Source organism: Anabas testudineus, chromosome 4 (genome assembly GCF_900324465.2).
Source record: "Anabas testudineus chromosome 4, fAnaTes1.2, whole genome shotgun sequence".
In the NCBI taxonomy this organism is placed as follows: domain Eukaryota; kingdom Metazoa; phylum Chordata; class Actinopteri; order Anabantiformes; family Anabantidae; genus Anabas; species Anabas testudineus.
The window spans coordinates 12,006,222-12,027,840 of record NC_046613.1 but is presented as its reverse complement, the minus strand read 5'-3'; the positions used below and the strand labels follow the sequence as shown (position 1 = coordinate 12,027,840).

The 21,619-nt window shown below is 38.4% G+C and overlaps 2 protein-coding genes across 6 annotated transcripts; one reads left to right on the top strand and one right to left on the bottom strand.

Annotated features, from left to right (window-relative positions):
• Window positions 1–890: 890 nt before the first annotated feature.
• ccl44 (chemokine (C-C motif) ligand 44) lies at window positions 891–6,033 on the top strand. Its single transcript, XM_026346044.1, has 5 exons — window positions 891–1,015; window positions 3,654–3,783; window positions 4,440–4,587; window positions 4,743–4,821; window positions 4,917–6,033. The coding sequence occupies exons 1-4, from the start codon at window positions 952–954 to the stop codon at window positions 4,779–4,781; spliced, it is 381 nt and encodes a 126-aa protein (XP_026201829.1). The 5' UTR covers window positions 891–951; the 3' UTR covers window positions 4,782–4,821; window positions 4,917–6,033.
• A 2,875-nt stretch (window positions 6,034–8,908) lies between these two features.
• Window positions 8,909–19,166, bottom strand: slc1a6 (solute carrier family 1 member 6). 5 transcript variants are annotated; one of them, XM_026346356.1, is made up of 12 exons: window positions 19,085–19,166; window positions 18,869–18,947; window positions 13,324–13,590; window positions 13,106–13,243; window positions 12,644–12,851; window positions 12,264–12,306; window positions 11,917–12,045; window positions 11,634–11,818; window positions 11,182–11,415; window positions 10,598–10,792; window positions 9,794–9,928; window positions 8,909–9,524 (listed from the first exon to the last, which is right to left on the bottom strand). In XM_026346356.1, the coding sequence occupies exons 3-12, from the start codon at window positions 13,439–13,441 to the stop codon at window positions 9,326–9,328; spliced, it is 1,584 nt and encodes a 527-aa protein (XP_026202141.1). In that variant the 5' UTR covers window positions 13,442–13,590; window positions 18,869–18,947; window positions 19,085–19,166; the 3' UTR covers window positions 8,909–9,325. The 5 variants fall into 5 exon arrangements, with proteins under 5 accessions (XP_026202141.1, XP_026202142.1, XP_026202145.1 ...); XM_026346357.1 differs by having other exon boundaries at window positions 19,081–19,146; XM_026346360.1 differs by lacking the exons at window positions 18,869–18,947; window positions 19,085–19,166 and adding an exon at window positions 15,277–15,308.
• Window positions 19,167–21,619: the final 2,453 nt, after the last annotated feature.

Sequence of the window (21,619 nt, the reverse complement as noted above, 5' to 3'; positions counted from 1 at the left end):
ACATTTACATGACAAAACCGGTTTATTGGCATGAGTAAAACCATAAATAAGAAATACTATGGGGAAAACAACAGATGGAATCAAATAATATCTGTGGATCAGTTTCACATTGGCTGGTCCTCAAAGAATTTTCTATAAATTAGAGACATGATTACAAGGGCCAGTCAAAAGCATGTAAGATTTGTCTTTATTTGTTTGACAAAGATATTTATCATGGGTATTTCCCACACACACTCTACATTGTGGGTGTACATGAACAAAAAAATGTACAGTGTGTCATCAGCATAGAAAGGAAACATTACTTTGACAATAACCTGAACTAATAGAAGCATAAAAACTGAAAACAACAAGAGGTTTAGTACAGAGCCTTGTGGAACACCACCTGCAAAGTGGGCAAATAGAGGATGCATTTCCTGCAACATGTGTGCACTTTTTACTCATGCAGGCAAATAATTTACATGCAAGTCACTGTTTACTGTATATTATTTGGAATTTAATAATGTATTCATTATTATTCATTATTATTATGATGAAGTCTAGGATGGTTCATTTTACCCATTACATCTGCTCTAAAAGGAAACTGTACTGAGGATGATGGAGGAGGCAGGATAAATGTGGAATTTAAAGCCTTGATTAAGACACATGAGGCTTGGGATCTAGAGTGAGGAGACAAGAAGGGGGAAAGGAGTGAGAGGTGAGATGAGTGTGAAAGATAAACAGAATAACAGAGGGAATTTAGTTGATCATGAGAATGACTGAACATGGATAAACAGAGGGAGGGAGGGAAAGATGGTAAAGCAGAAAAAAGAGGTGCTGGAAGAGAGTGAGTGAGAGATGGGCAGGGAGGTATAAAGAGAGGGAGGGAATAATATAAGAGAGGCAGTCACACAGGGAGAGGTGACAGAGTAGATTATCCTCTCTTCGCCTCTCCTCTTCTCTGCCAGCCTCATCATGTTTATGCTGCAGATGTTGACTGTTATCTCTCTGACTGTTATCCTCCTGGCATCTGTGGAAGGTAGGGCACATCCATACTGACTATGTGTGTGTGTGTGTGTGTGTTTGCATGGCTTGTATGTACCATGCAGGTGGACACTGTAGCCAAGAGAGTGATGATGAGGACAAAAAAGGAGAGAAGAGGGAAAGAGGGATAGCAGCAGCAGCAAGGACAGCAGGGAGGAAAGCATGGATGTAAGCAGAGGGGCAGCACACAGGAGGACGAGCATCTGAAAATGCAAAAACACTCACACCACAGAAAGAAAGCATCCGTGTCGCGGCTCATTATTTGTGATAGTGTCGCCTTCATTTTTCTCAAATGTTGTGAAAAGCGCTGGAAGTGTGGTGACAAGCTTGAGGGTGGATTTTAGATCATCTGTGGCTTAACAAAGCAGCACTGTCCTATTTCACGCCTCTTAATACTCCTGCTGCTTTACATCACACTTTAATTTGTTTACATAATTCTCTTTGGATGGAAAGGCATCATGGCACACCTTCCTCACAAACACACCCCTCCCTTTTTCTCTCACTTTCTCTCATTTCAACAGCATGGTAGTATGTTTTGCAGCACAATATGATGCCATTGTAATTCCTCTGAGATCTGGTCCATATGCGAGTTTGTGTACTTGCAGGTTTGAGTACATTATATTATGTAATAATATGTTAATGTTATGGAAATTGAAATGCAATAATAAAGTGATGGCATGGCAAATACTAAAGTAATAACAAGGTAATAGCTCAGTATTATCTGATCAATATCTCTACATTTTGATACCTGGAAATATGTGTGCTAGTGTCTGTGTAATAACCATGAAACAGAGCAAACAACTGAAAGCCAAGGGAAAGATACACACACTTGTAATTTTTATTTAGTAAATACCCTAAAATAAGTATATACTTCTTAAGTTAAAATCTTGAAACATAGAAATGAATCTCAGATTTTTTAAACTTTTCTCCAGCTTTAAGCTTTTTCATTTTAATTGATACAGGAGTCCACTGTAAACACTGAGAGTCCTCATCTCTGGGCTGTGGGACAAACCGATTCTGTAATCAAACCACAAACACAACAGTAAATTAATGAATGAATACCACATTGAGCTCAGTTTGATTAAGTGTGACAAGTGTAATTGACCAAAAAAAAAACAAAAAAAAACTTTCCTTTGTTCTTTATTTTTATAAATATCATTTAGCAATAAACTTTAGCAGAGTTCTCAGATGGCCCTTAAATAGTTTTAAAAAGTTTTCTTTTTTTTTCATTTTCCTATAATGGCATATTTAATACATAACATATTTTTTTGACAAACTTATATTCTGATGCATCTCACATCATCCCTCAATCAAAGCTGTCCATCATGCTGAGAGACCCCATGTTTTATATCGTCACATAATTTCGTAAAAACATTTTAGAAAAGTGGCCAATTGAACTCAAATCAGTGGGATAGTAACTACCTAAAAGGATGGCTAGAATTTTTTTTGTTTGTCTCATCTGCTAATATGGAGTTTGAATGGTTTACAACTTAGACTACTCAAGTATAAAATATGGAGCCCTTTCCAAATATGTTGTAATAGAAATGTTCTCACACCTATCGAGCCAGATGAGAGCTATGTGTTTTATCAATTTGAAAGACAAAACTACACATGAAAAGTTAAACTTTGAAACTAAAGATTTTCTGAAATCTAACAAACTATAAATAATTTAATGTAAGGTTTCTCAATTAAAATGTAAGTGTTGTTAATTTTTGGAAAATTGTTTTTTAAAACATCTGTTTTCAGATTCAGATTTAATTTTTTACAGTGTCAGATCTTCACATCAGTTTCAGGGGAGAGCTGAAACTGCTAAAAAGATGAGAAACTGAAAAGGATTTTAGGTGGAGCAGATTGAACTGACTTCGAGTCTCATGCTTAAGTTGCAGCTATAGCTTTAAGGTGGCTTTACTTCTGAGAAGCTGTCATGTTGTCTATCTTTATACAGTCTACCTACAGTCTGTGTCTTTTACACATGAACCTACCATGTGTTATCACAATGTTACCAAACCTCATTACACCCTATTGCCTTATTGTCACTCCTTGACACCATCAAAATTATGACAGCTGTCTGGTGGTCCTCTTGTCAAAATAATCAGTTCCCAGGTGAAAACATTGTGGCTTAATTACCTAACCTCATCTGGGTTAGCCCAGATGGGTTAGCCCAGATGGGTTAGGTAATCAAGGCACAATCATGGTTAGGTTAACTTAAAAGATAAAGTAAGTACTTCCTGGAACAGTCTGGCTAAAGGTACCCTTTAGCTTCACTTTGTTACACTGTTGGGTGAGAATGGGCTCATTATTTCAGATCTAAAGTACCAAGATAACATTTTTCTGTCTACAAAAGCTGCCAGAACACAGAACACTGAATATTGACTTCACACTTTTAAAAAATGATGTGCAGTGTAAAAAGATCCTTTATGTTCTTAAGGTTATTTCTGATTATGTAGCCTGCAATTATGTTATATCTGAAACCTTTTGGCTGTCCTGATGTTTTGATTTACTGCCCTGTTCTTACTTCTCAATAGAAGGCAAAACTCCAAAATAATCAATTGAGTTTGACTCCAAGAAATTATTCGGTCAATTTAATTTAGTCTAACAGTCTTTTTCTCTGTGTTTGTCTCTTCTCTTCATAGGTAATGGTGTGCAGATGCAGAGGGATGTCCAGTGCTGCATGTTGTACTCCCATGGCAAGGTGCGTACCAAAGATGTGTTGCGGTTTGAGGTGCAGACGGAGGGGCCCTACTGCAGTATAAATGCCATCATGCAAGTATTTCAACTATCCATTCCTGGAGCTGAACAGCACACAGCAATTTTCAGGCATGGACAATATGCCTCTCTTGTTAGAGCAGGGCAGAGACAGCCTGAGAGGCATTGTCATCTTTCCAGGTCATGTTGTTATGGCAGGGTTCAGAGCTGTACTTGCCAGGGAAGTAAGAAAGGAAATATGTGGGAATAACAAGCCCTCTGAAAATACCTTCCAAGCCAACCAAGCCCTGCCACAGCGAGTCAGTCAGAACAGCAGGGTTTAGTTAAGAAAACTATTCTGCATTGTGATACAAATTGTTTCCAGCAGGTCAGGGAAATCTGATGTTGAAGGGCTTACTTTTTCATGTGGTTCACTGAACAAAAACATGTCATTCTTATAGATGCAAGAGTTTCCTTTGGTCCTTTAAATTTTTTTTCTTTAACTTCTGATCACAGTGGGACTTATTTGATTTCATATCCAGTCACCATAGCATCTCTTCCTTCTGATTCCTTTGGCCATACATTTCCTGAGGCTTTGTCACCCTCTACACTACTGCAGTCAATCAGTTTTTGCCAGTCTTGTGCTTCTGCATACAGCCAATTTAATCCAAGTTAATCAGAAACCTTGTACTGACACCCTGTTCTGTGTAATAAATATTTTGTTATTTTTATAGTCTTTACACAAAACAGGCAGTGAAATGTGCAGACCCCAGAGACCGAAAGGTGAAGCGGTTACTGAGAAAACTCCTGCGGAGACCAAAGACCAAGCATCCCCAAACCAAGTGGCTCCTGCCTCATGACAACCTGCCCGTCATGTCAGAGGTCAGGTGACAAGTTGCTCCACAAATTATTAGCCAAAACTAAAACATGTAATCCACTGTATCTGCTAATTAGAATTAAATTAGTATACAGAGATTTTCATTCTATTTCCATGTTACCTGGGACATTAATAGTGTTCCTCTTCTTGTGATTATCAGGACAAGAAAGATAACTGGGCAAGTCTCAATGTGGAGTGATGGAGCGCCTTCCAAAATGGAGGAAACCCCATAGTCATAAGTAAGGCTTGTTTAGCACGGTCACTGTGTTGATGCAAGTTCAGTGCCTTGTATGCAATGTGCTTCTCCTTAATGTCCTGAATTTGTTTTCTACAGGCCAAGTAAACTTTGAGCAGCTTGTCATCTATACATGGCAACGTGTGCTGAATCTCCAGTCGTCTCGTGTCTCTCTCTCTCTATCAACACTATCTGTCTCCCTGGGACCATGTAGACCTGGGTAGCAATACATATTTTAATGGCTTTAGATATTTAAACATCAACTGGGCTTGAAATATTCCCAAGCACCTGACTGGAACAGTCTCAACGGAGGAGTATTCACTTGTAATATAAGCTGAATAGATTTTTTTTTTTTTAAAGGCTTATACTGTTATTTGCCAGAGTCTGCCTGAAAGTGTCTCTCTCTCTCTAAAACTAAAACAAAATAACTACTTGTGACTGATGTGGAATCAGTGAACCAGTTGTAATTAAAAATAGTAAACAAGCAGTGATGTTAATATTGTATATCAGCAAGATATGCTATGCTTATTTGTGACTTGTAAACCTTCAGTACTGTGTAATGACATTTCACACAATAAAGTAGATTGGGTTTTGTCTCCGTGAATTGGCTCTGCAAAATATTCAGGAACATTTCTCAAATATTGATTTGCACCTTGCTCAGCACAATCCAGGTCTTCGTTATCTCAAAGTTAAAAAAGACCTTTTCAGATTTAGACTTTCTATATCTAACTATTGTTAGGGGTTAAATCTAAATGGCATCTGAGACCCAATTTTACCTGTATTCGACTTTGTGCGATAGAAGAGCAAATGTTCCTGGTATTTTGGCCACTCTGTATATTGACTGTTTGTAAACTCGGCATAAAGCCTGAGTGAGACTTTCAAAGATTTGAATATCTATTTGCAGTTTACATGTGTCTTTTTCACCAATAGTCTGTTACTAAACTATGCCAAAGTATTCATGATTAAATTCACCACATGGCAAGGCTGTTAAAACACTGAGGGCTCAACTGTGTGCGAATACACACAAGTATTGTATTGTAGAAGAATGCACTGTACGTTAAATCACAGTATCGCGAGTGAACTATTTTATAAAAGAATCTGAAAGAATAACTTGAAACGACTCAGTGTTTTTTTCTGGTTATCTTGTGTGTCTCTGGGTTTGTAAGTACAACTTCAGCCATATGTCAGCGTGTGTGTGGCCATAGCGGTCAGTTGGTTGGTCTCAACAACTGAAGAGAAAAGAGATGAGCTGTAATGATGACGCACATTTTAACATGGTTAGATTTATGTTGTAATAAGGATAATATTAATAAAAATGGTACCATCAGTCTCAACTGCACTTTGTGTCTGGTGTAAATTAGCAAATATTAACACACATAAGCTAAAACAATGTGACAGGTAGCTCTGACTCTCTGGACGCACGTTTATTTGATTGTCACAGAATAGTGACAGGTAGCCTTCACGAGGATTTGGGATAGGATATGACATGATTTTTCTCTCCTTTCCTGTTTTTAATTTCCCTCTCAAGCCATGCTGTCATCTGTTTAGTTGCAGGTACACGTCTGCCCATGTTCATTCTTACCTTATCTGTTGCATGTAAAGCCTCTCTTTCCCCTCACCCAGTGCCAGATTGTTATTCTCCTCTCACTCATCAGAACCTCCTGTTCCTCCTCTCCTGTAATCTCTATTGTGTTTGTTTGGACTCTTGTGACCAGCTTATGTTGCTTTGGTTCTGGAGAACTTTTTGTTCTTGCCCATAGTGTCTTATTTGTTCTATCTCACTCTCTGCCTCGTTTCTTTCTCATTGTATTTCTGTAGTTTCATCATCCCTTTCAGTTGTTTTTTTTTTTTTTGTTTGTTTTTTAGTTAGTTTGTTTTTTTTACTTAAGTTTAATTTTAAACCAGAATTTTTCCAGAGACTTTGTTCTGTTTTGGAAGGAATTTTGCAATATTTCTGTAACTGATCCACCCCTGCGTATTATTCCCTTTTGTTGTATTATGACCTTTTACTAGAGACAGAACGAACTTTAATTACCATTTTGCTTTTACATTCATTTCATGAACTCAGCAATAACACTAGTTATGAGATATAATGGATTTTAATAATAGCTTTTTATAATAGATATTATCTTTATAATAATAGCTAAGCATGATTTTAACACAGCGTGTTTGTGGTTATTTTAGGAGCAGTGTTGTTCCAGGTTCTAGTGTGACACAATGAAAATCTCAGGTAGTTTTTAAGACTTCTTGTTTATGTTTGAGACTAAATTTCAATGTCTATGCCCACACACACACACACACACACACACCAGAAGGTACTACTTGTAAAATGAGTTGTGTTGAGCCAGTTTAATTGCTTGTGTTTGATTTATTGCAAACAGCTGAATGTTTGTAAATGTTGCTAGTACACCTAATTTGCAATGGTGGCTGAATAATTAGATTTTAACTGTATGTTTTCTAAAAGTACAGTTACATTTACACTAATTATGTAAATTGAAAAAATTAAATATAAATGGTAGCAAACAAGATAAAGTAAAAAATGTAGAGTACATTTTATTCAAACTCGTTTAACACAGAAAGGTGTTCAACAACTTTTACATTTGACTGATGTTCTTCTCTAAGGAGCAGAGTTTCGGCCAGGAGAATATCCTCCACCAGGGGTAGCCACAAACACAATAATGAGAATCACAGTTCATTTCCTGAGCTATTTATTTGTCACATTTTTCATAAACTGTCCTTCAGAAATGTCAAGCTGCTCTTCTGTGAGAGGTAACATTTCACTAACATTTCATTAACATCAAGAATCAAAACCAAGGTCAAGACTATTATTGAGCACAGAAGTGGCACAGAGCTTTCAGTAAAGCATTTCACTTTCAATCAACACCAAAAAGCATAAAGCAGCTGTACGTTCAAATCCTCAAAGTAGTACAAACTTTCACAGTACCCTTTCACTAAACAATGGAAAGAAATCAATTATTAGTTTGCAGTATACTATTCAAGTCAACATTTAACAAAATCAAATCATACGTTTAGTTAATAATGTGACCTATGATGCCAAAAACACATACAGGCATAATGGTGTAACGATGTTGAATGTTGCACATTTATGACCAATGACAAGATTGTCTTGAAATTTCTCTTCTAAAGCTGTTACTTCTAAATTATGTTACTGTGTGAGTCAGTAATGTCCCAAAATGATACAAAGCAAGATAAAGCAAACATTAAAAACAAGAACCATTAACCGGAAAGAAAAGAATAAATTTGATCATTCCCCGTACAAAAAAAAGTCCCCACCTGGATTTAACTAGGTAAGAGCATCCCACTGGATAATTACTGCATGGATGATTCTTAAACAACCATGTCTGAACACACATCCTGTGGTTGTGGAAAAGATGTTAATCGGTTTCAGAAGGGTCAAATTATTAACATGAACCAAGCAAAGAAAACGTCTAAGGAGAAACTATTAAAACTGGGTTAAGAACTGTCCAATGGAAGAAGGTCATGTGGTCTGATGACTCCAGCTTTACCCTGTTCCAGAGTGATGGGTGCATCATACGTCATAGTATCTACTGTACAAGCCTGTGGGGGCAGTGCTATGATCTGGGGTTGCTGCAGTTGGTCAGGTCTAGTATCAGAAACATTATGTGCCCAAAGAATGAGGTCAGAAGAAATCAATGGTTTCAGAACAAGTATCACAGCAGATGTTCCTCTTATATAAAATTAGTAGCAGTACAGACGTGCCCATAGTTTAAAAGCAATAGCACCGAAGAAATACACACAAATATAATAATTATAAGAAAGCACTGAGTGAAAAACATTCTATCAAGTCACATCAAATATATCAACCTCAAAATAACAAGTAGCAAAGATTTCCCTTACTACCATAATCCAGTGTTTAACAGTCAAGTATAACTGTACAATTACATAGTGCAAGCAAACTTAAATAACCTTAAAAAAAAAGTTAAATATGAATCTGGGAGACTAATGTTTTACCTGCTGACAATAAAGTCCTAATAGAGGTAGTCATGATGACAGTGATGAAAAATAATTTTCAATAACATGCGGCAGAATGATGTCATCAGCTGGTTTACATCATGTATGAAGATATTTCTCTCTGATAACACTGTTTTCTAACACTGATGCTGGTGGGTAGTTTTATAACATCCTGACTGTAACCTATGCTAATCTTGCATACATTCATACATTCACAGTCATCATGGTAAAATTCCCCAAAGAATTTGGCAGCGAATAACACTATTAGCTGTGTAGACATAACTCTCCCTAAACAACACAATGGACTTGTTTCCTGTAATTACGCAGTCCCAGGCCAAGATTTTTATTGCCTTGTATCCCAGATAACTTTGTGTATTTGAGGGTACGATATTAGTTTAGGACATTCTGGGAACACTTGGCTGAGTTGACCAAACACTATTTTTTCTCTGAAACTGTCTCTGCACCACTGCAAGCCAAGTGTCCACTTAAAATGCTTTTGGGTGTGGCTCATTTTTTCACATCGTGGTCTCACAGTTGCGGTGGTTGAGAGATTCATTTTCCTGGCAGATAAGGTGGTAGGGCTTCTCGTTCTCTTCGATTACAGAGTTATGAACCTCGGCGACCTGATCGTGCAGCTCTCCACGGGAAAGGTGTTCCACGATGCCAGCCCCCAACGAATCTCCCAGCACATTGGTGGTGGTACGCAAGCGGTCCCTGATGTGAGGGGAGAGAAAGAATCAGATGAAAACAGAAAAAGAAGGAAGCTGAAAGATAAAGAATTATTGTATATCTGCTATCAAAGCATGTGCAGCTCAAAATTTGGCACAGGCGTTTCATCTGTCGCTCTGCATTATGCATCGATAACCTTTGTGGAGTTGGGATCTCTGAGCTCTCTGAAGCTTTATAATGACATTTAAGCTGGCACACTCACAGAACAGTACACAGACCAATCCCCAACAAGCTGACATTTAGTGGGAACTCACAAGAACCAATCCACAGCGATGATCAGTGTTATGTCCTCTGTGGGCAGTCCCACCGATGTCAATACGATTACCATGGTAACCAGGCCAGCCTGAGGGATGCCTGCTGCTCCGATGCTGGCAGCAGTTGCTGTGATACTGAGTGGGCGGCGGGAGGGATGGAGAGGAGAATGAAGACATTTAATAAAGGCAAACAAACAAATAGTAAATGTGCACTCCTGGTGGGAGTAGTAGAGTGACAAATTATTAAATGATGTTAAATTAATGCCAACCAGGATGGTTACACTACTACTACTATTACTAGTATTTTCTAACCTTAGAAAATGTTGTGTTGACATGTCATGTCTTTACTGAACACACATATTAAACATACATCTCCAAAGCCATTTTGAAGATGTAAGATCTATGATGTTTAAGGTTATTGTTATGCTGCCAATTGCCCAGCTTCTTCTGAGTACTCTGACATTATCCTGGAGGATACATTGATAAAGGCTGGAATACATTTTCCCCTCCATGATGGCAAGAACAATGGTGGAAGGTTGCTCCTAAACCTTCTGCAAGTGTAACCTACAGCTACAAGAGGCACTTTTGTAATGTTCTTGCTGCACAGGGTGGTTCAATCAGTTAATAATTTCACTCACTTTCTGCATTATCACTCTCTATGTTTAATGGGTGTGTTCAATAAAGATATGAAATATTGTGACTGTGAATGTTGTGAATCAACATTTAGGGCTTTGTGCTTCCAGCAAGTATAATATTGTACAGCACAGTATAAGGTAAAAGTAGCTAGAGTGAAACTAGTGTTACCTGATGGTAAGAATCTGGCCAAAGTTAAGGTCCATGTCATTCACTTGAGCAATGAAGATGGCTGCCACAGCCTCGTAGAGGGCGGTGCCATCCATATTGATGGTGGCACCCACAGGGAGGACAAAGCGAGTAACCCGTTTATCCACACGGTTGTTTTCTTCAAGACAGCGGAAGGTGATGGGCAGAGTAGCAGAACTGCAGAAGGCAAGGAGAAAGAGAGAAATGTAGGTTTGTCATGACCAGTAAGACACAAATTGCAATATATGAATTATGTTTATTTAATGTATTTGTTGTGTTTATATTAACATGGTTTGTGTTATGTTTTATATGGTTATTATTTAGCAGTTTATGTTTTGTGTTATGCATAGGGTCATGTTTATACAAGAAGGCAACTCGGAACAACAAATAGCACACAGATGTTAGTTTTTCGTGACCTTGTCTAATTCTCCCAAGTCTCTAAATCTGCATATATAATTCCCGCTGTCAGAATTTAAATAATATGACATGATACCTTTAAGCTATTATGCTTTTTCATGCACAGTCCTGGACAGACGTGTGTGAAAGCAGGACAGAGACTCACACACCTGGAGGAGGTTCCCAGAGCAGTGATTAGTGCCTGCAGCAGACCACCAATGAAGCTGTACGGGTTTCTCCTGGTCACCAGGAAGTAAAGCAGTGGCAGGACAAAGAGGCCATGGATGAGGAGACCCACAATGACCGATACAGTGTACATACCCAGCTGACCGCCCACCTCAGCCAGATCCTTCATCTCCACAATTTTCCCTGCAATCAGGAACATGATGCCCACTGGAGCATACCTGGCAAAGTGAGTCAGAGGTGATGGATAAATAACGAAGGAAGATGCATGCACACTATCTGTGGTTATTAACATATTCTACTCTTCTAGTGTTTGTCCTCTATAGTCAGGCCATGTTAAGTATATCGATTAATAAAGCATAACTCACACACAACATCCTTTAACAAGCAAAAACAGAAAAACAGTGACTGCTTGAAGCTGATTTGTGGCTTCACTGACCAGATGATGATTGAAACCAGCCTCATGATTGCTTCATTCAGGCAGTCAAAGAAGTCCCTGAGAGCCTGACCCTGCTGCTTCATGTTACCAATGACCAAACCAAAGCACATGGAGAAGACCACCAGGCCGAGAGCATTCACCCCACCAGAGGAACCAGACACAGGGACAGTCTCCTCCACTGTCTCCTATAGTAGAAAGACAAAGCATTGCACAGGTGGAAATGATTAAAGAATTTCCATCCTACTAAAATCTGATGATGTAGTACAATATTACCACATCCCACCTGTATGGTGTGCAGCACCCTGCTAAGGTTCACACTCAGGTTTGGCTCTGTCACGTTGAGAGAGTCTGTGAGGTTCAGGGTCACTGTCACATTCCTTGTGTGCACAATCTTCTTGTAAACAGTTTTATACTGCAAGGTGGAGCATGAAAAATAAATCTAAATTATCCATCAATTCAGCTTGAGTGTGACACTTGTGAAGCAACAATGTGATTTCACACTGAATGTGAGAAAAGTATAATGTATTCTTTTCATGATGTGAAAGGTGATATGGTGTGAGAGTTGAGGGTTTTTTGCTTTCTTAAACGAAAAATGTGTTCAAATGTGAGATGAGGAATAGATGGCCTTACCTGCTTGAAACAAGCTTCTACCAGATTGGGAGGAAACATGTTCCTTGAATAAAAAAAACAACAAGATCAAATAAGTCACAACAGGTTGTATCATCCTATATAATGTTAATGAGCAACCATGTGATGATATTGAAGAGTAATGAGTCATTGTTTGATCAGATACAATGGATGAATCAGTGTTTCACTTCTAAAACGTGCTCATTAATATGCACAAAAAGTGTGAACGTTATTACATGTGAGCATACAGACATGACACAAGTGGTATCAATCTTCTTAACTAATCCTGAGCATGTCTAAAAATGTCAGATTATAATAATTAAAACTGTGACTGCATGAGTGACCAGTCAAAATAGCTACATACTGTTACAACACCTGGTTACCTGATGAGATCCAGGAAAGCGTCAGCAGCTTGAACTGGTTCTATGTTTCCACTTTTGGCCATAGGACTATCCCTGCTGCCTTTCCCGGGCCGGATGATCGTCACGATGACAATGCCAATGAACACAGCGATGAGGGTGGTTACCATGTAGTAGATCACTGCACGCACACCCATTTTACCAGATGCTCTGCTGTCCAAGGAGGAAATACCTGCAAGATTTGACAGTTTAATCAGATTCTACCCGTTTAATGTCAGTCTCTCAAGTTTAAAACCACACTCTAAAGGCTACGAGAGGCAACTTTTGTCATAAAATAGGGTTGAAATTGACAAACAATCTTCCTAACTGATGGTGTGGGAAATCTCTGAAATGAAAATCTTGTGTAATTTTAAGGTCTGACCGGTAAACTACTGAAACATGTTGAAAGGATTAAAGTTTGTCCTTCTGAGGTCGTTAAAAGCCAACCTGTGACCAGACTGGAGATGATGAGAGGCAGCACCAGCATCTGTAACATTCTCATTAGTAGCTCCCCAGGAAAGGCAAAGTACTTGATCTCCCTCAGGGTCAGGTTGTGGGGGCGTAGAGCAAAGCCCAGCATTACACCTGAACACAAATACACAAAATCACAAATGTATGTGCAGAAACAACTTGTGTGTTAAACTGAATTTTCCCTCTTCACTCACCCAAAGCCACAGCGGCGATGGTGAACAGAACAAACAGGTTCCTCTTGAGGAAACCTTTGACGCAGGCCCTGCTGATGGAGCTCATCCTTTCCTTCATGTTGCTCGCTCTCCTCTCCATGGCCCTCCGTAAACGCCTCCTTAGGTCTCCTCTTTCAGGCAGGGGGGGTTTGTCCGTGTCCTCGTTTAGAAAGAGACTTGCACTGGTGGGGGGCTTTTCATTTATAATCAGCTCCAGCACCTGGTCCAGGAGGCAGGTCTCGTGTGAAACTAGAAAATGAATAAATAGTTTGTCACATGTTAGTTTTATGCTTGACAACAAAAACATATAGATTATTCCCTGTGCAAAATGGACCAGTGCTGCTGTGTTTGAAAATATTGAAGCCCCTGTTTAAGACCAAAAAGTAAAACCGAGCTCAGGTGTCAATAATGACAATAATTAGAGTTAATGTGAAACTGGTGTAGCATGTAATTGAGCAGGGTTGATGGAAACAGTACAGTAAAAAACTAAAACTTTTAATTGCCAATGCAATATAAATGCCAATTCATATTTTTCTTCCTCTTAGTGCCACGTTTGTCATGAAAACTGCTTCAATGTAGTGGTAAAACAATTGGTAGATGGATCAATCAATAACAAAATGCATCATAATCAGTCATTACTGAGTAAAAACTTAAAAGTAATTTGTGACAAGCAATTTGACAGCTTCACTTTGGGTCTTGGGAAACTGTGATGGGCATTTCATACTATTTTCTGACATTGTACGTACTAATAAAAGAGGTAGGAACTATAAAATTAGTCCTTGTTCCCAGAATACAACTACACAAATAAAGCTTTACTAACTGCCTTGTTCTACTAAGTAAATACCATCTTGGTGCTTCTATACCTTTACAGCACTAACGTTTGAATACACAGGAGCTGTACCAACGCAGTAAATCTTCAAAACAATGAGCTCGGTAGCCTTACCGTGTTTCCCGCTGCTGTAAAAACACCAAACAGTCTGTGAGTGACACGTGGCTGTTGAACTCACTTCTCCTTATCTATCTAGGCTAGAATGTGTCCTCTGAAACGCCCTCTTCAAACACACTTGAAGTCTGCACTTAAAGAGGAATACAGCCTCCTCTGCTTCATCTGCATCTGATTCTTCCTTACAGCCATTACAATCAAGCTCACATTTATATTTTTATTTTATCCTGGAGGAGAAACTGTTTCATTTATTAGTAACTGTTTCCAAACATTCATATTACACTTGTACTGCACTTTATTTTCTTATGAATTGAAGAGTCACATTTACAGTATACAGTACATATACTGTAAATAAAACATCTGGACACACACTGTCAGGGGTCCCTGAATCACTCCTGGGATTCACACTTAAAGGGAACTTAGTAGTAAAACTACTCCTAGAATATTAAAGTTACTTATGATGCATCCTAGTTTCAGTGACGGGTAGGACGGCGTTTGTGACGTCACTGTTTTACGACAGTCGGAGCCGGAAAGTATATTAATACTTTATTTATATATATTTTATATCTTATTATAGCGACATGTTGTAGTTTTTGGCATTTGATTGTCGTAGTTTATACTAATACTATTACCATGTCTAATATTATTAATACTAAAATCAACGACAGTTTTTAAGTGAAGTTTTCTTTTCTATATATATATACACACAACACGGTTATTAAAATATTTTGTTAGTGCGTCACACTATTTCTAATTCTGTGGCAGGCAAACTCTCTTTAAAATATGTAAAATCATCATCACGATCGAATTATATTTTGCTTAAATCTAACATTTGGTAACACGATTTAAAATAAAACTTTAGGTCTACTGAAGAAACCGTAATAAACATCCTCAGCCGCGGGTGTTGATGTTCTCAAACCAATTTCATACCAGTCGATTATTTAATGTGTACTGTCCAGTATAACCAGTCATCTGCAGCTTTTCGCTTTTACCCTGCAGGTGGAGAAGAAGTGCGTGAGAGCGATCAGAGTTTGATCAGAGCTGGTTCAGTCCAGCTCCTCTCGTCTCCACATGTCGCACTTTCCTTCAAGACACTCAACCCTGAACTGCTCCTGGTGGTTTCTTACATGGCAGCTCCGCCCAAATCCTGTGTGCAAGTGTGTGTGAATGAGGAGTGATATGAAGTACTTTGGTTCTTTCAATGAGCTTTGTGTCAGTAAGTGTTAGAAATATGTTTGGTAGAGACAGAAGTGATTTCTTAAATTACCAATGTTATGTTGCAAAATGCTCTTGCTCCTAAAAATTGTGTCACTATAAGAACTTTTGGTCACTTAAGACTTATTTACTACTCTGAGGTGCTTAATAAATTTGGGTCCTGATGCAGCACACAACTCATTTCCAATGGTTACAACAAGTCTAAAGAGTCCAAAAGAGCAGATGATGTCTCACACAGTGCAGACCTGGCTGCGCTACAAGGCCATGGAACAACTTCAATACTGGCACATTTACAGCAACATTGGTTATTGTGCAATTCCCTTAAAATCAGCAAATTCAATCACAATATCAAAAGTTCTACTTCTGCCTTTTTTTTTTTTTTTTTGGTATGTGTTTCTACAGTCGTCATTGAAACAGAGTTCCTAAAGTAAAAATGTTTTACATTGTGTTAAGCAAATGATATGTTTTAAAACGTTATGTCAACATTGTCTGGTGAATTTTGGTATGGGCTATAGGTTAGGAGTCATGTGAAGTTGGTTTCCTCAAAGATGCCAGACAGTCCAGCTTTATACAGTCACACTTCAGTAGTTCATTAAAGCCAACTAGAACGATACTGAGTGTGTTACTTGTCACCGAGTTGACAATATCCATTTGTTTCAAATTTTATGCTCATCTATGCTTTATTGTTATTATAAAATCACTTTACTGAAAATGCAAAAAATGCAAAAATAATACAATAACTATTTAAAGGCCTCATTCTTTTTTTATTCTATAAGTGCCAGCAGTTTCTTTACCATACTACTCTGTTTTATTATGTTTGCCAAAGTGGTGACCTAACTTCCAGTCTTAAAGCCCCATCAGCGCTCTAATGGTGGATGTCTGACAAACCAAACATCCATCATTAGATAAGGGGAAAAATGCGGATGAATAAGTAAACCTAACACCGAGGCCATAAAGATCTACAAACAGAAACCAAAAGTGAACTTAAGGTTGTCAACTTGCATAACAGAACAAAAAATTTAGATTGGGAAATCCACATGACCAAACACTACGATTTCTTTTAACTGGAACTCAGTGTCATCAGTAGTGGATATGTTACTGGTAGAAAGCAATGCAACTTGTGCAACTTGCCAGCAGAAAGCCTGCCATGTGGAATCACACATACATATGTTACATATGCCATGTACTGTTCTGCACCCCAATATAGTTCCTCGAAAAAGTTCCTCAGACACAACTTAGTCAGATTAAATACACAGAGCAAGTTCCTGCCGATCCCATAAAACAAGAGTTGTTCTTTCAGCAGTGTGTTGATGTCTGCAAATGTAATAGAATCAAAGACTCTCAGTTTTTTTCTGTCCTGGTTAATTACAACACCCGGTATTCTCCTCATACAAAATACAAAGTCAGAAGAAACTGCTACGTTTTTGACTAACTTCATTTTTACTCACCACTCATCGTTCACAGCCTGCGTCAAACAGTCCGATAAGCTTCACAAGTGTAGACACAGGACAGTGCGAGAGCGTCCGGAGTCAAGCGGTACAATGACAGGACGTCTCACTACTCAGGTCTCATAAGCAGACAGACATGAAAAAGCCACTCATATGGTCTGACCTTCTCACACCGCCTTACACACACACACATGCACGAGCACACACACGGCAGTCAGTGTGAGGACACTCATTGACATAATGCATTCCCTAGCCCCCTACTGTTGCTTAGGCCATGCTGATCTACTGTTTCAGTTTTTAATTTGTCACATGTACTCTCCTTAACCCTAACCATCACAACTAACTGCCTCACCCTAAATTTTACCCTAACCCTAACCAAAACCTGATTCTAACCCAACCCTTAAACCCAGTCTTAACCCCGAAATTGCTATTTGAATACCCTTCTTAACGTGAGGACCAACTAAAATGTCCTCAGTCCAATGGTTAAGCCAACCTTTTGCAGTCATTGACAAAGACCATCCTGTGATTTATAAAAATGTCTTTATACCACAAAGGCACTACCCTGGAAACACTATTTTGCACAATATGACACAGTGACACCTACATCATATCATCCAGACAATATTGGGGGATTTTATGTGGCACTCAGTGATTTTTCAATCATGTTGTGACTGATGTTTGCTTTCATGAGGTACATTGAGAAGTAGAAATGCTTTTTGATATAACCAGATAAAGTGAAATGTTGTTGTGTTGTCATCTGTAGAGATAATGATTTGGTATCTAGTAATGCTGAACAAATATGTAAAAATAACAATTTAATGTTGCAGTTACAGCCACAAGGCGTACCTTTAAAATATTTGTGTACAAATAGTCTCCAAAACTCCTCTTCTGAAGGTTTTTGAATGAGGCTCCCTCTCCTGACCAATCAGACCATTTCAATTATTTCTGCTTCATGGGTAAGTATTGTAGCATTCTTATTTACTAAAATTGTATAACAACAATTAAGAGAAGGGCTGGACAAAGCACAGTAAAGTATCACAGATTTATTTAAATTTGCATGCTACTCATAGCTTGATTCCTCTGAGTTGCATATTGTAGCTTGAAGCTGCATGTTACACCTAAAGGTCAACACTACAGCAGCTATTGAAATACCACATGGGCACTGCAAAATCTTCAGCTATGTAAGTTTGACATATATTTGCCCACCATACCACCAGATGAAGTAAAACACTTACCATGTTACACAGACTTAAAGCTGCAACACTGGTTAACCTGTCAAATACTCATGAACATGTGCAAGAGACAACAACCAGTCAGACAAGTAGCTGTTTCAACTGTTTTGGGGAAAATTGCTTGTTTGATTTTACTTTTAACTATGTACGAGTTGTTTGAAGAAAATATACAGTCAAGGAAAAGTTAATTACCGCTGTCTAACTACTACAATTCAAACAAAGAACAAAAAACAATGTATGGAAGAAATGAACCACATTGTTGAGTAGCAACAGGAGAAAATACTGCCCAATCAGAGCTCAGTATGTAAATTACATGTAAATTACTGAACATGCTGCAAGATTCATGAGTGGAGGCAAAAGAGAGAGAGGGAGATGTGAACAAGAGGTGAAGGTGAGAATAACTTTACAGTACTTTTTCAGTCTCTTAGTCACAGGTTGTCCAACTAAATGGAAGTGTAATGACAAATTGAGTGCACCTTTAATTTGTTGTCAGTTACTATCACTACCATGTAAGCATCATGTATCATAGAAAATCACAATAGATAGATAGATAGATAGATAGATAGATAGATAGATAGATAGATAGATAGATAGATAGATAGATAGATAGATACACAGATAGATACACAGATAGATACACAGATAGATAGATAAATAGATAGATAGATAGAAAAGATAAAGCCAGATACCCTGTTTGAGCCTGTGGATGTGTCAAGCTGTCATGAGGAGAGAGAAGCTCCCGTCCTCTGCTGCTCTTCTCTGAAGACGCTAAAAAACGAATGAAAAGTTCACAATCTTCCACAAACTTTCACTCAAACCTGTACAAAAGTAGCGCAATTCCCGTAATGACTTGTCAGCCTGCTACACAAGTGGCGAGATAATTACAAATCAAAGCTTTTACCCACTTCTTCTTGTCCAAGACGCACCTCAGACCGTGATACAGATCTTTTTCTTCCTTCCCTCTCCACCACGCAGCCGACAATGAACTAGTGTTGCCCACACACTGTATCTGCCCTCATCTCATCATCTTCACTGTAATCGCCTGTGTTGTTTTTTTTTTTTTTACTATCAGGCGGTTTGTGCGTGTCCTTGAAGCCTCCAGCGCCTGGAAGGTTTGTGTGGGAGGAAGAGAGGTTAAGGCTCCTTCGGGAAAGAAAGAATTAATACAGAAAAACCACCTGCTGCTCGTCCACAACACAGAACCATGTGTGAAACACTCTCAGGCGAATTGACCGATTTCTTAATGGATTTAATACATAGATTTGGCACATGTTGAAAGCATTTGCGACGTTATTTTAACGTGATTCACGATGAAGCTGCAGCTGATGTTTTGCCTAATGAAGCCTGATTTGGGTCCTAGAGGAGCCTCCAGTATAAACATGCTGTAGTCATTGCTATGACAACATGCATCTGCTCATTTCTTGGGGTCTGCTCTGAACCACTGTGGTGAACTCATGCATGTGTAACCTTTTGGCATCCAGCTGCCCAGCTTTCCAGTCTCCCTCCCACTCACTGTGTTCAGGTTTACAGAAGTTGCACTGATTTTGTAGCTTACCACAAATACGCCAACTATCACACAATTACGTTCAAGCTGTTCGTCCTATTGAGGAAATGATACTACCAACATGTTCCAGGTAACTACTACAAGATTACAACTGTGCAAAAAGCAGAAATCCAGCACTAAACTGTAGCTTAGATTGCATTATATAATATATAAGTGTTGATATGTGGAAAATGTTAATTATGTTAAATGGATACTTGTGTTCTAACTCATAAAGATAAAAATTGGTGCTTTGTTATCTTTATCTTTAACTTTTATTTCCAATTGTCAAATTCTTGAAATTGAGGAAGTCTGCAGAACTTCCTTTTCAAGGAATCCCTCGAAACCCACAATAACATAACAGTAACAGAGTAGACCGTTTCCAACTACTGTTGCAGCAGTTTGATGATAACAATGTGTGAAATTCCATGATGTGTTTTTGCTGTTGCAGCAAGTGAAACTATTTTAAAAAATTATTAGAGTAATTGTCGATCTGGAACCAACAGCAGGTCCTGCAGAATAAAAATTTAATTATCTTAATGATCACTAAGTATCAAACAACCCTCACTTTTATTAAAAGATTTAATTCACACAACTAGCTTCGGCATGCTCGCATTTACTACAAACATTAGGCAGATCACTTCTCCAGCTTTTATTACTCTAAACATGGGGATAAATTGGATGCTGTGGACTTCCCTCTGGTTCCAATCTGTTGTAGGACCAAAGTGATGGGAGCAGATTGCATTGCCATGGCAACACAATTATCCTGCCATAACGTGGGAGGCATGGATCATGTATGATCCACGTTTAGATAGTGTAATTATTCACCCGACTGCAGGAAGCAACATCTATGTTCGTGCTCTCTCAATTGCAAAAATCAATTTCATTCAGTACAGCAGCAAAATCACCACTAAACATAAATTTAGAGGTCAGTTGTTTGTTGAGAGTTTATTAAATGGTTTAATGAATGTTTTTATTAAATACAGGACATTAAACACATTTAAATACATTTTGAATCACTTTGGTATCGAACTAATTTTGATCAAACAAATTAATGAAGTCATTCTGAGAGCCATGGTAACAAAATTACGACGAGTAAACACAGTTTGTTAATGCTGATTAAATCATTGCACATGGTATCCCCTGCAATGGAGTCGCTCCCACCCAGACAGTTGCTGTCCATTAGTTACCTAGCAACATGCAGTGTGTTAATGTTGTGCTATTGGTGAGAGGGAAATCACACTGGGAGTCAGAGCACGGGCTGCGATGTTTGTACAAGCACTTTATTGTCTCGTAACACGGGTTAATAGTATTATGAAGCTCAGGCAAGTGTAATGGAGCATGCTTCCCTCTGTCCCTTGAACTCTACACACACATACACACACGGTTACCTCATAAATTATTTCTTAAAGGGGAGATTTTAGCTCAGCATTGCCCTAAATTGACCCTCACCCATGACGTGATACATACAAGGTGTTATTTTAAGACTTATGTTTTTACCCTGGCAATCCAGGTCAGGAGTGCCAGTGTGGTGGTAAGAACAGGTTTTAGATCAAAAGTTCAATTACATTTGCCTGGATTAAAGAAAACAATTGCCACAATTGCTTCTAAAAAATAGTTGCTGGACAACAATGGCTCCAAGATTAATGTAGAAAAAAAAACTTCTGTGAATCTGGCTTGGTACCAACCAGTCTGTACTTTTACATCATGGAAAAGAGGCAGCGCTTTAAATAAACCCTATAAACAGGGAATGATTCAAGCTACAAAAGCTAACAGGAAAACAGGCAAAATGTCCAGGACTCTATGGTTAAAATCACAAATGTAGGAATAATTCATCAGACATTTCTATCCTACTGGCTCTGAATAATAAGGCTGGTTGTACAAACTTTAAGGAAAAATA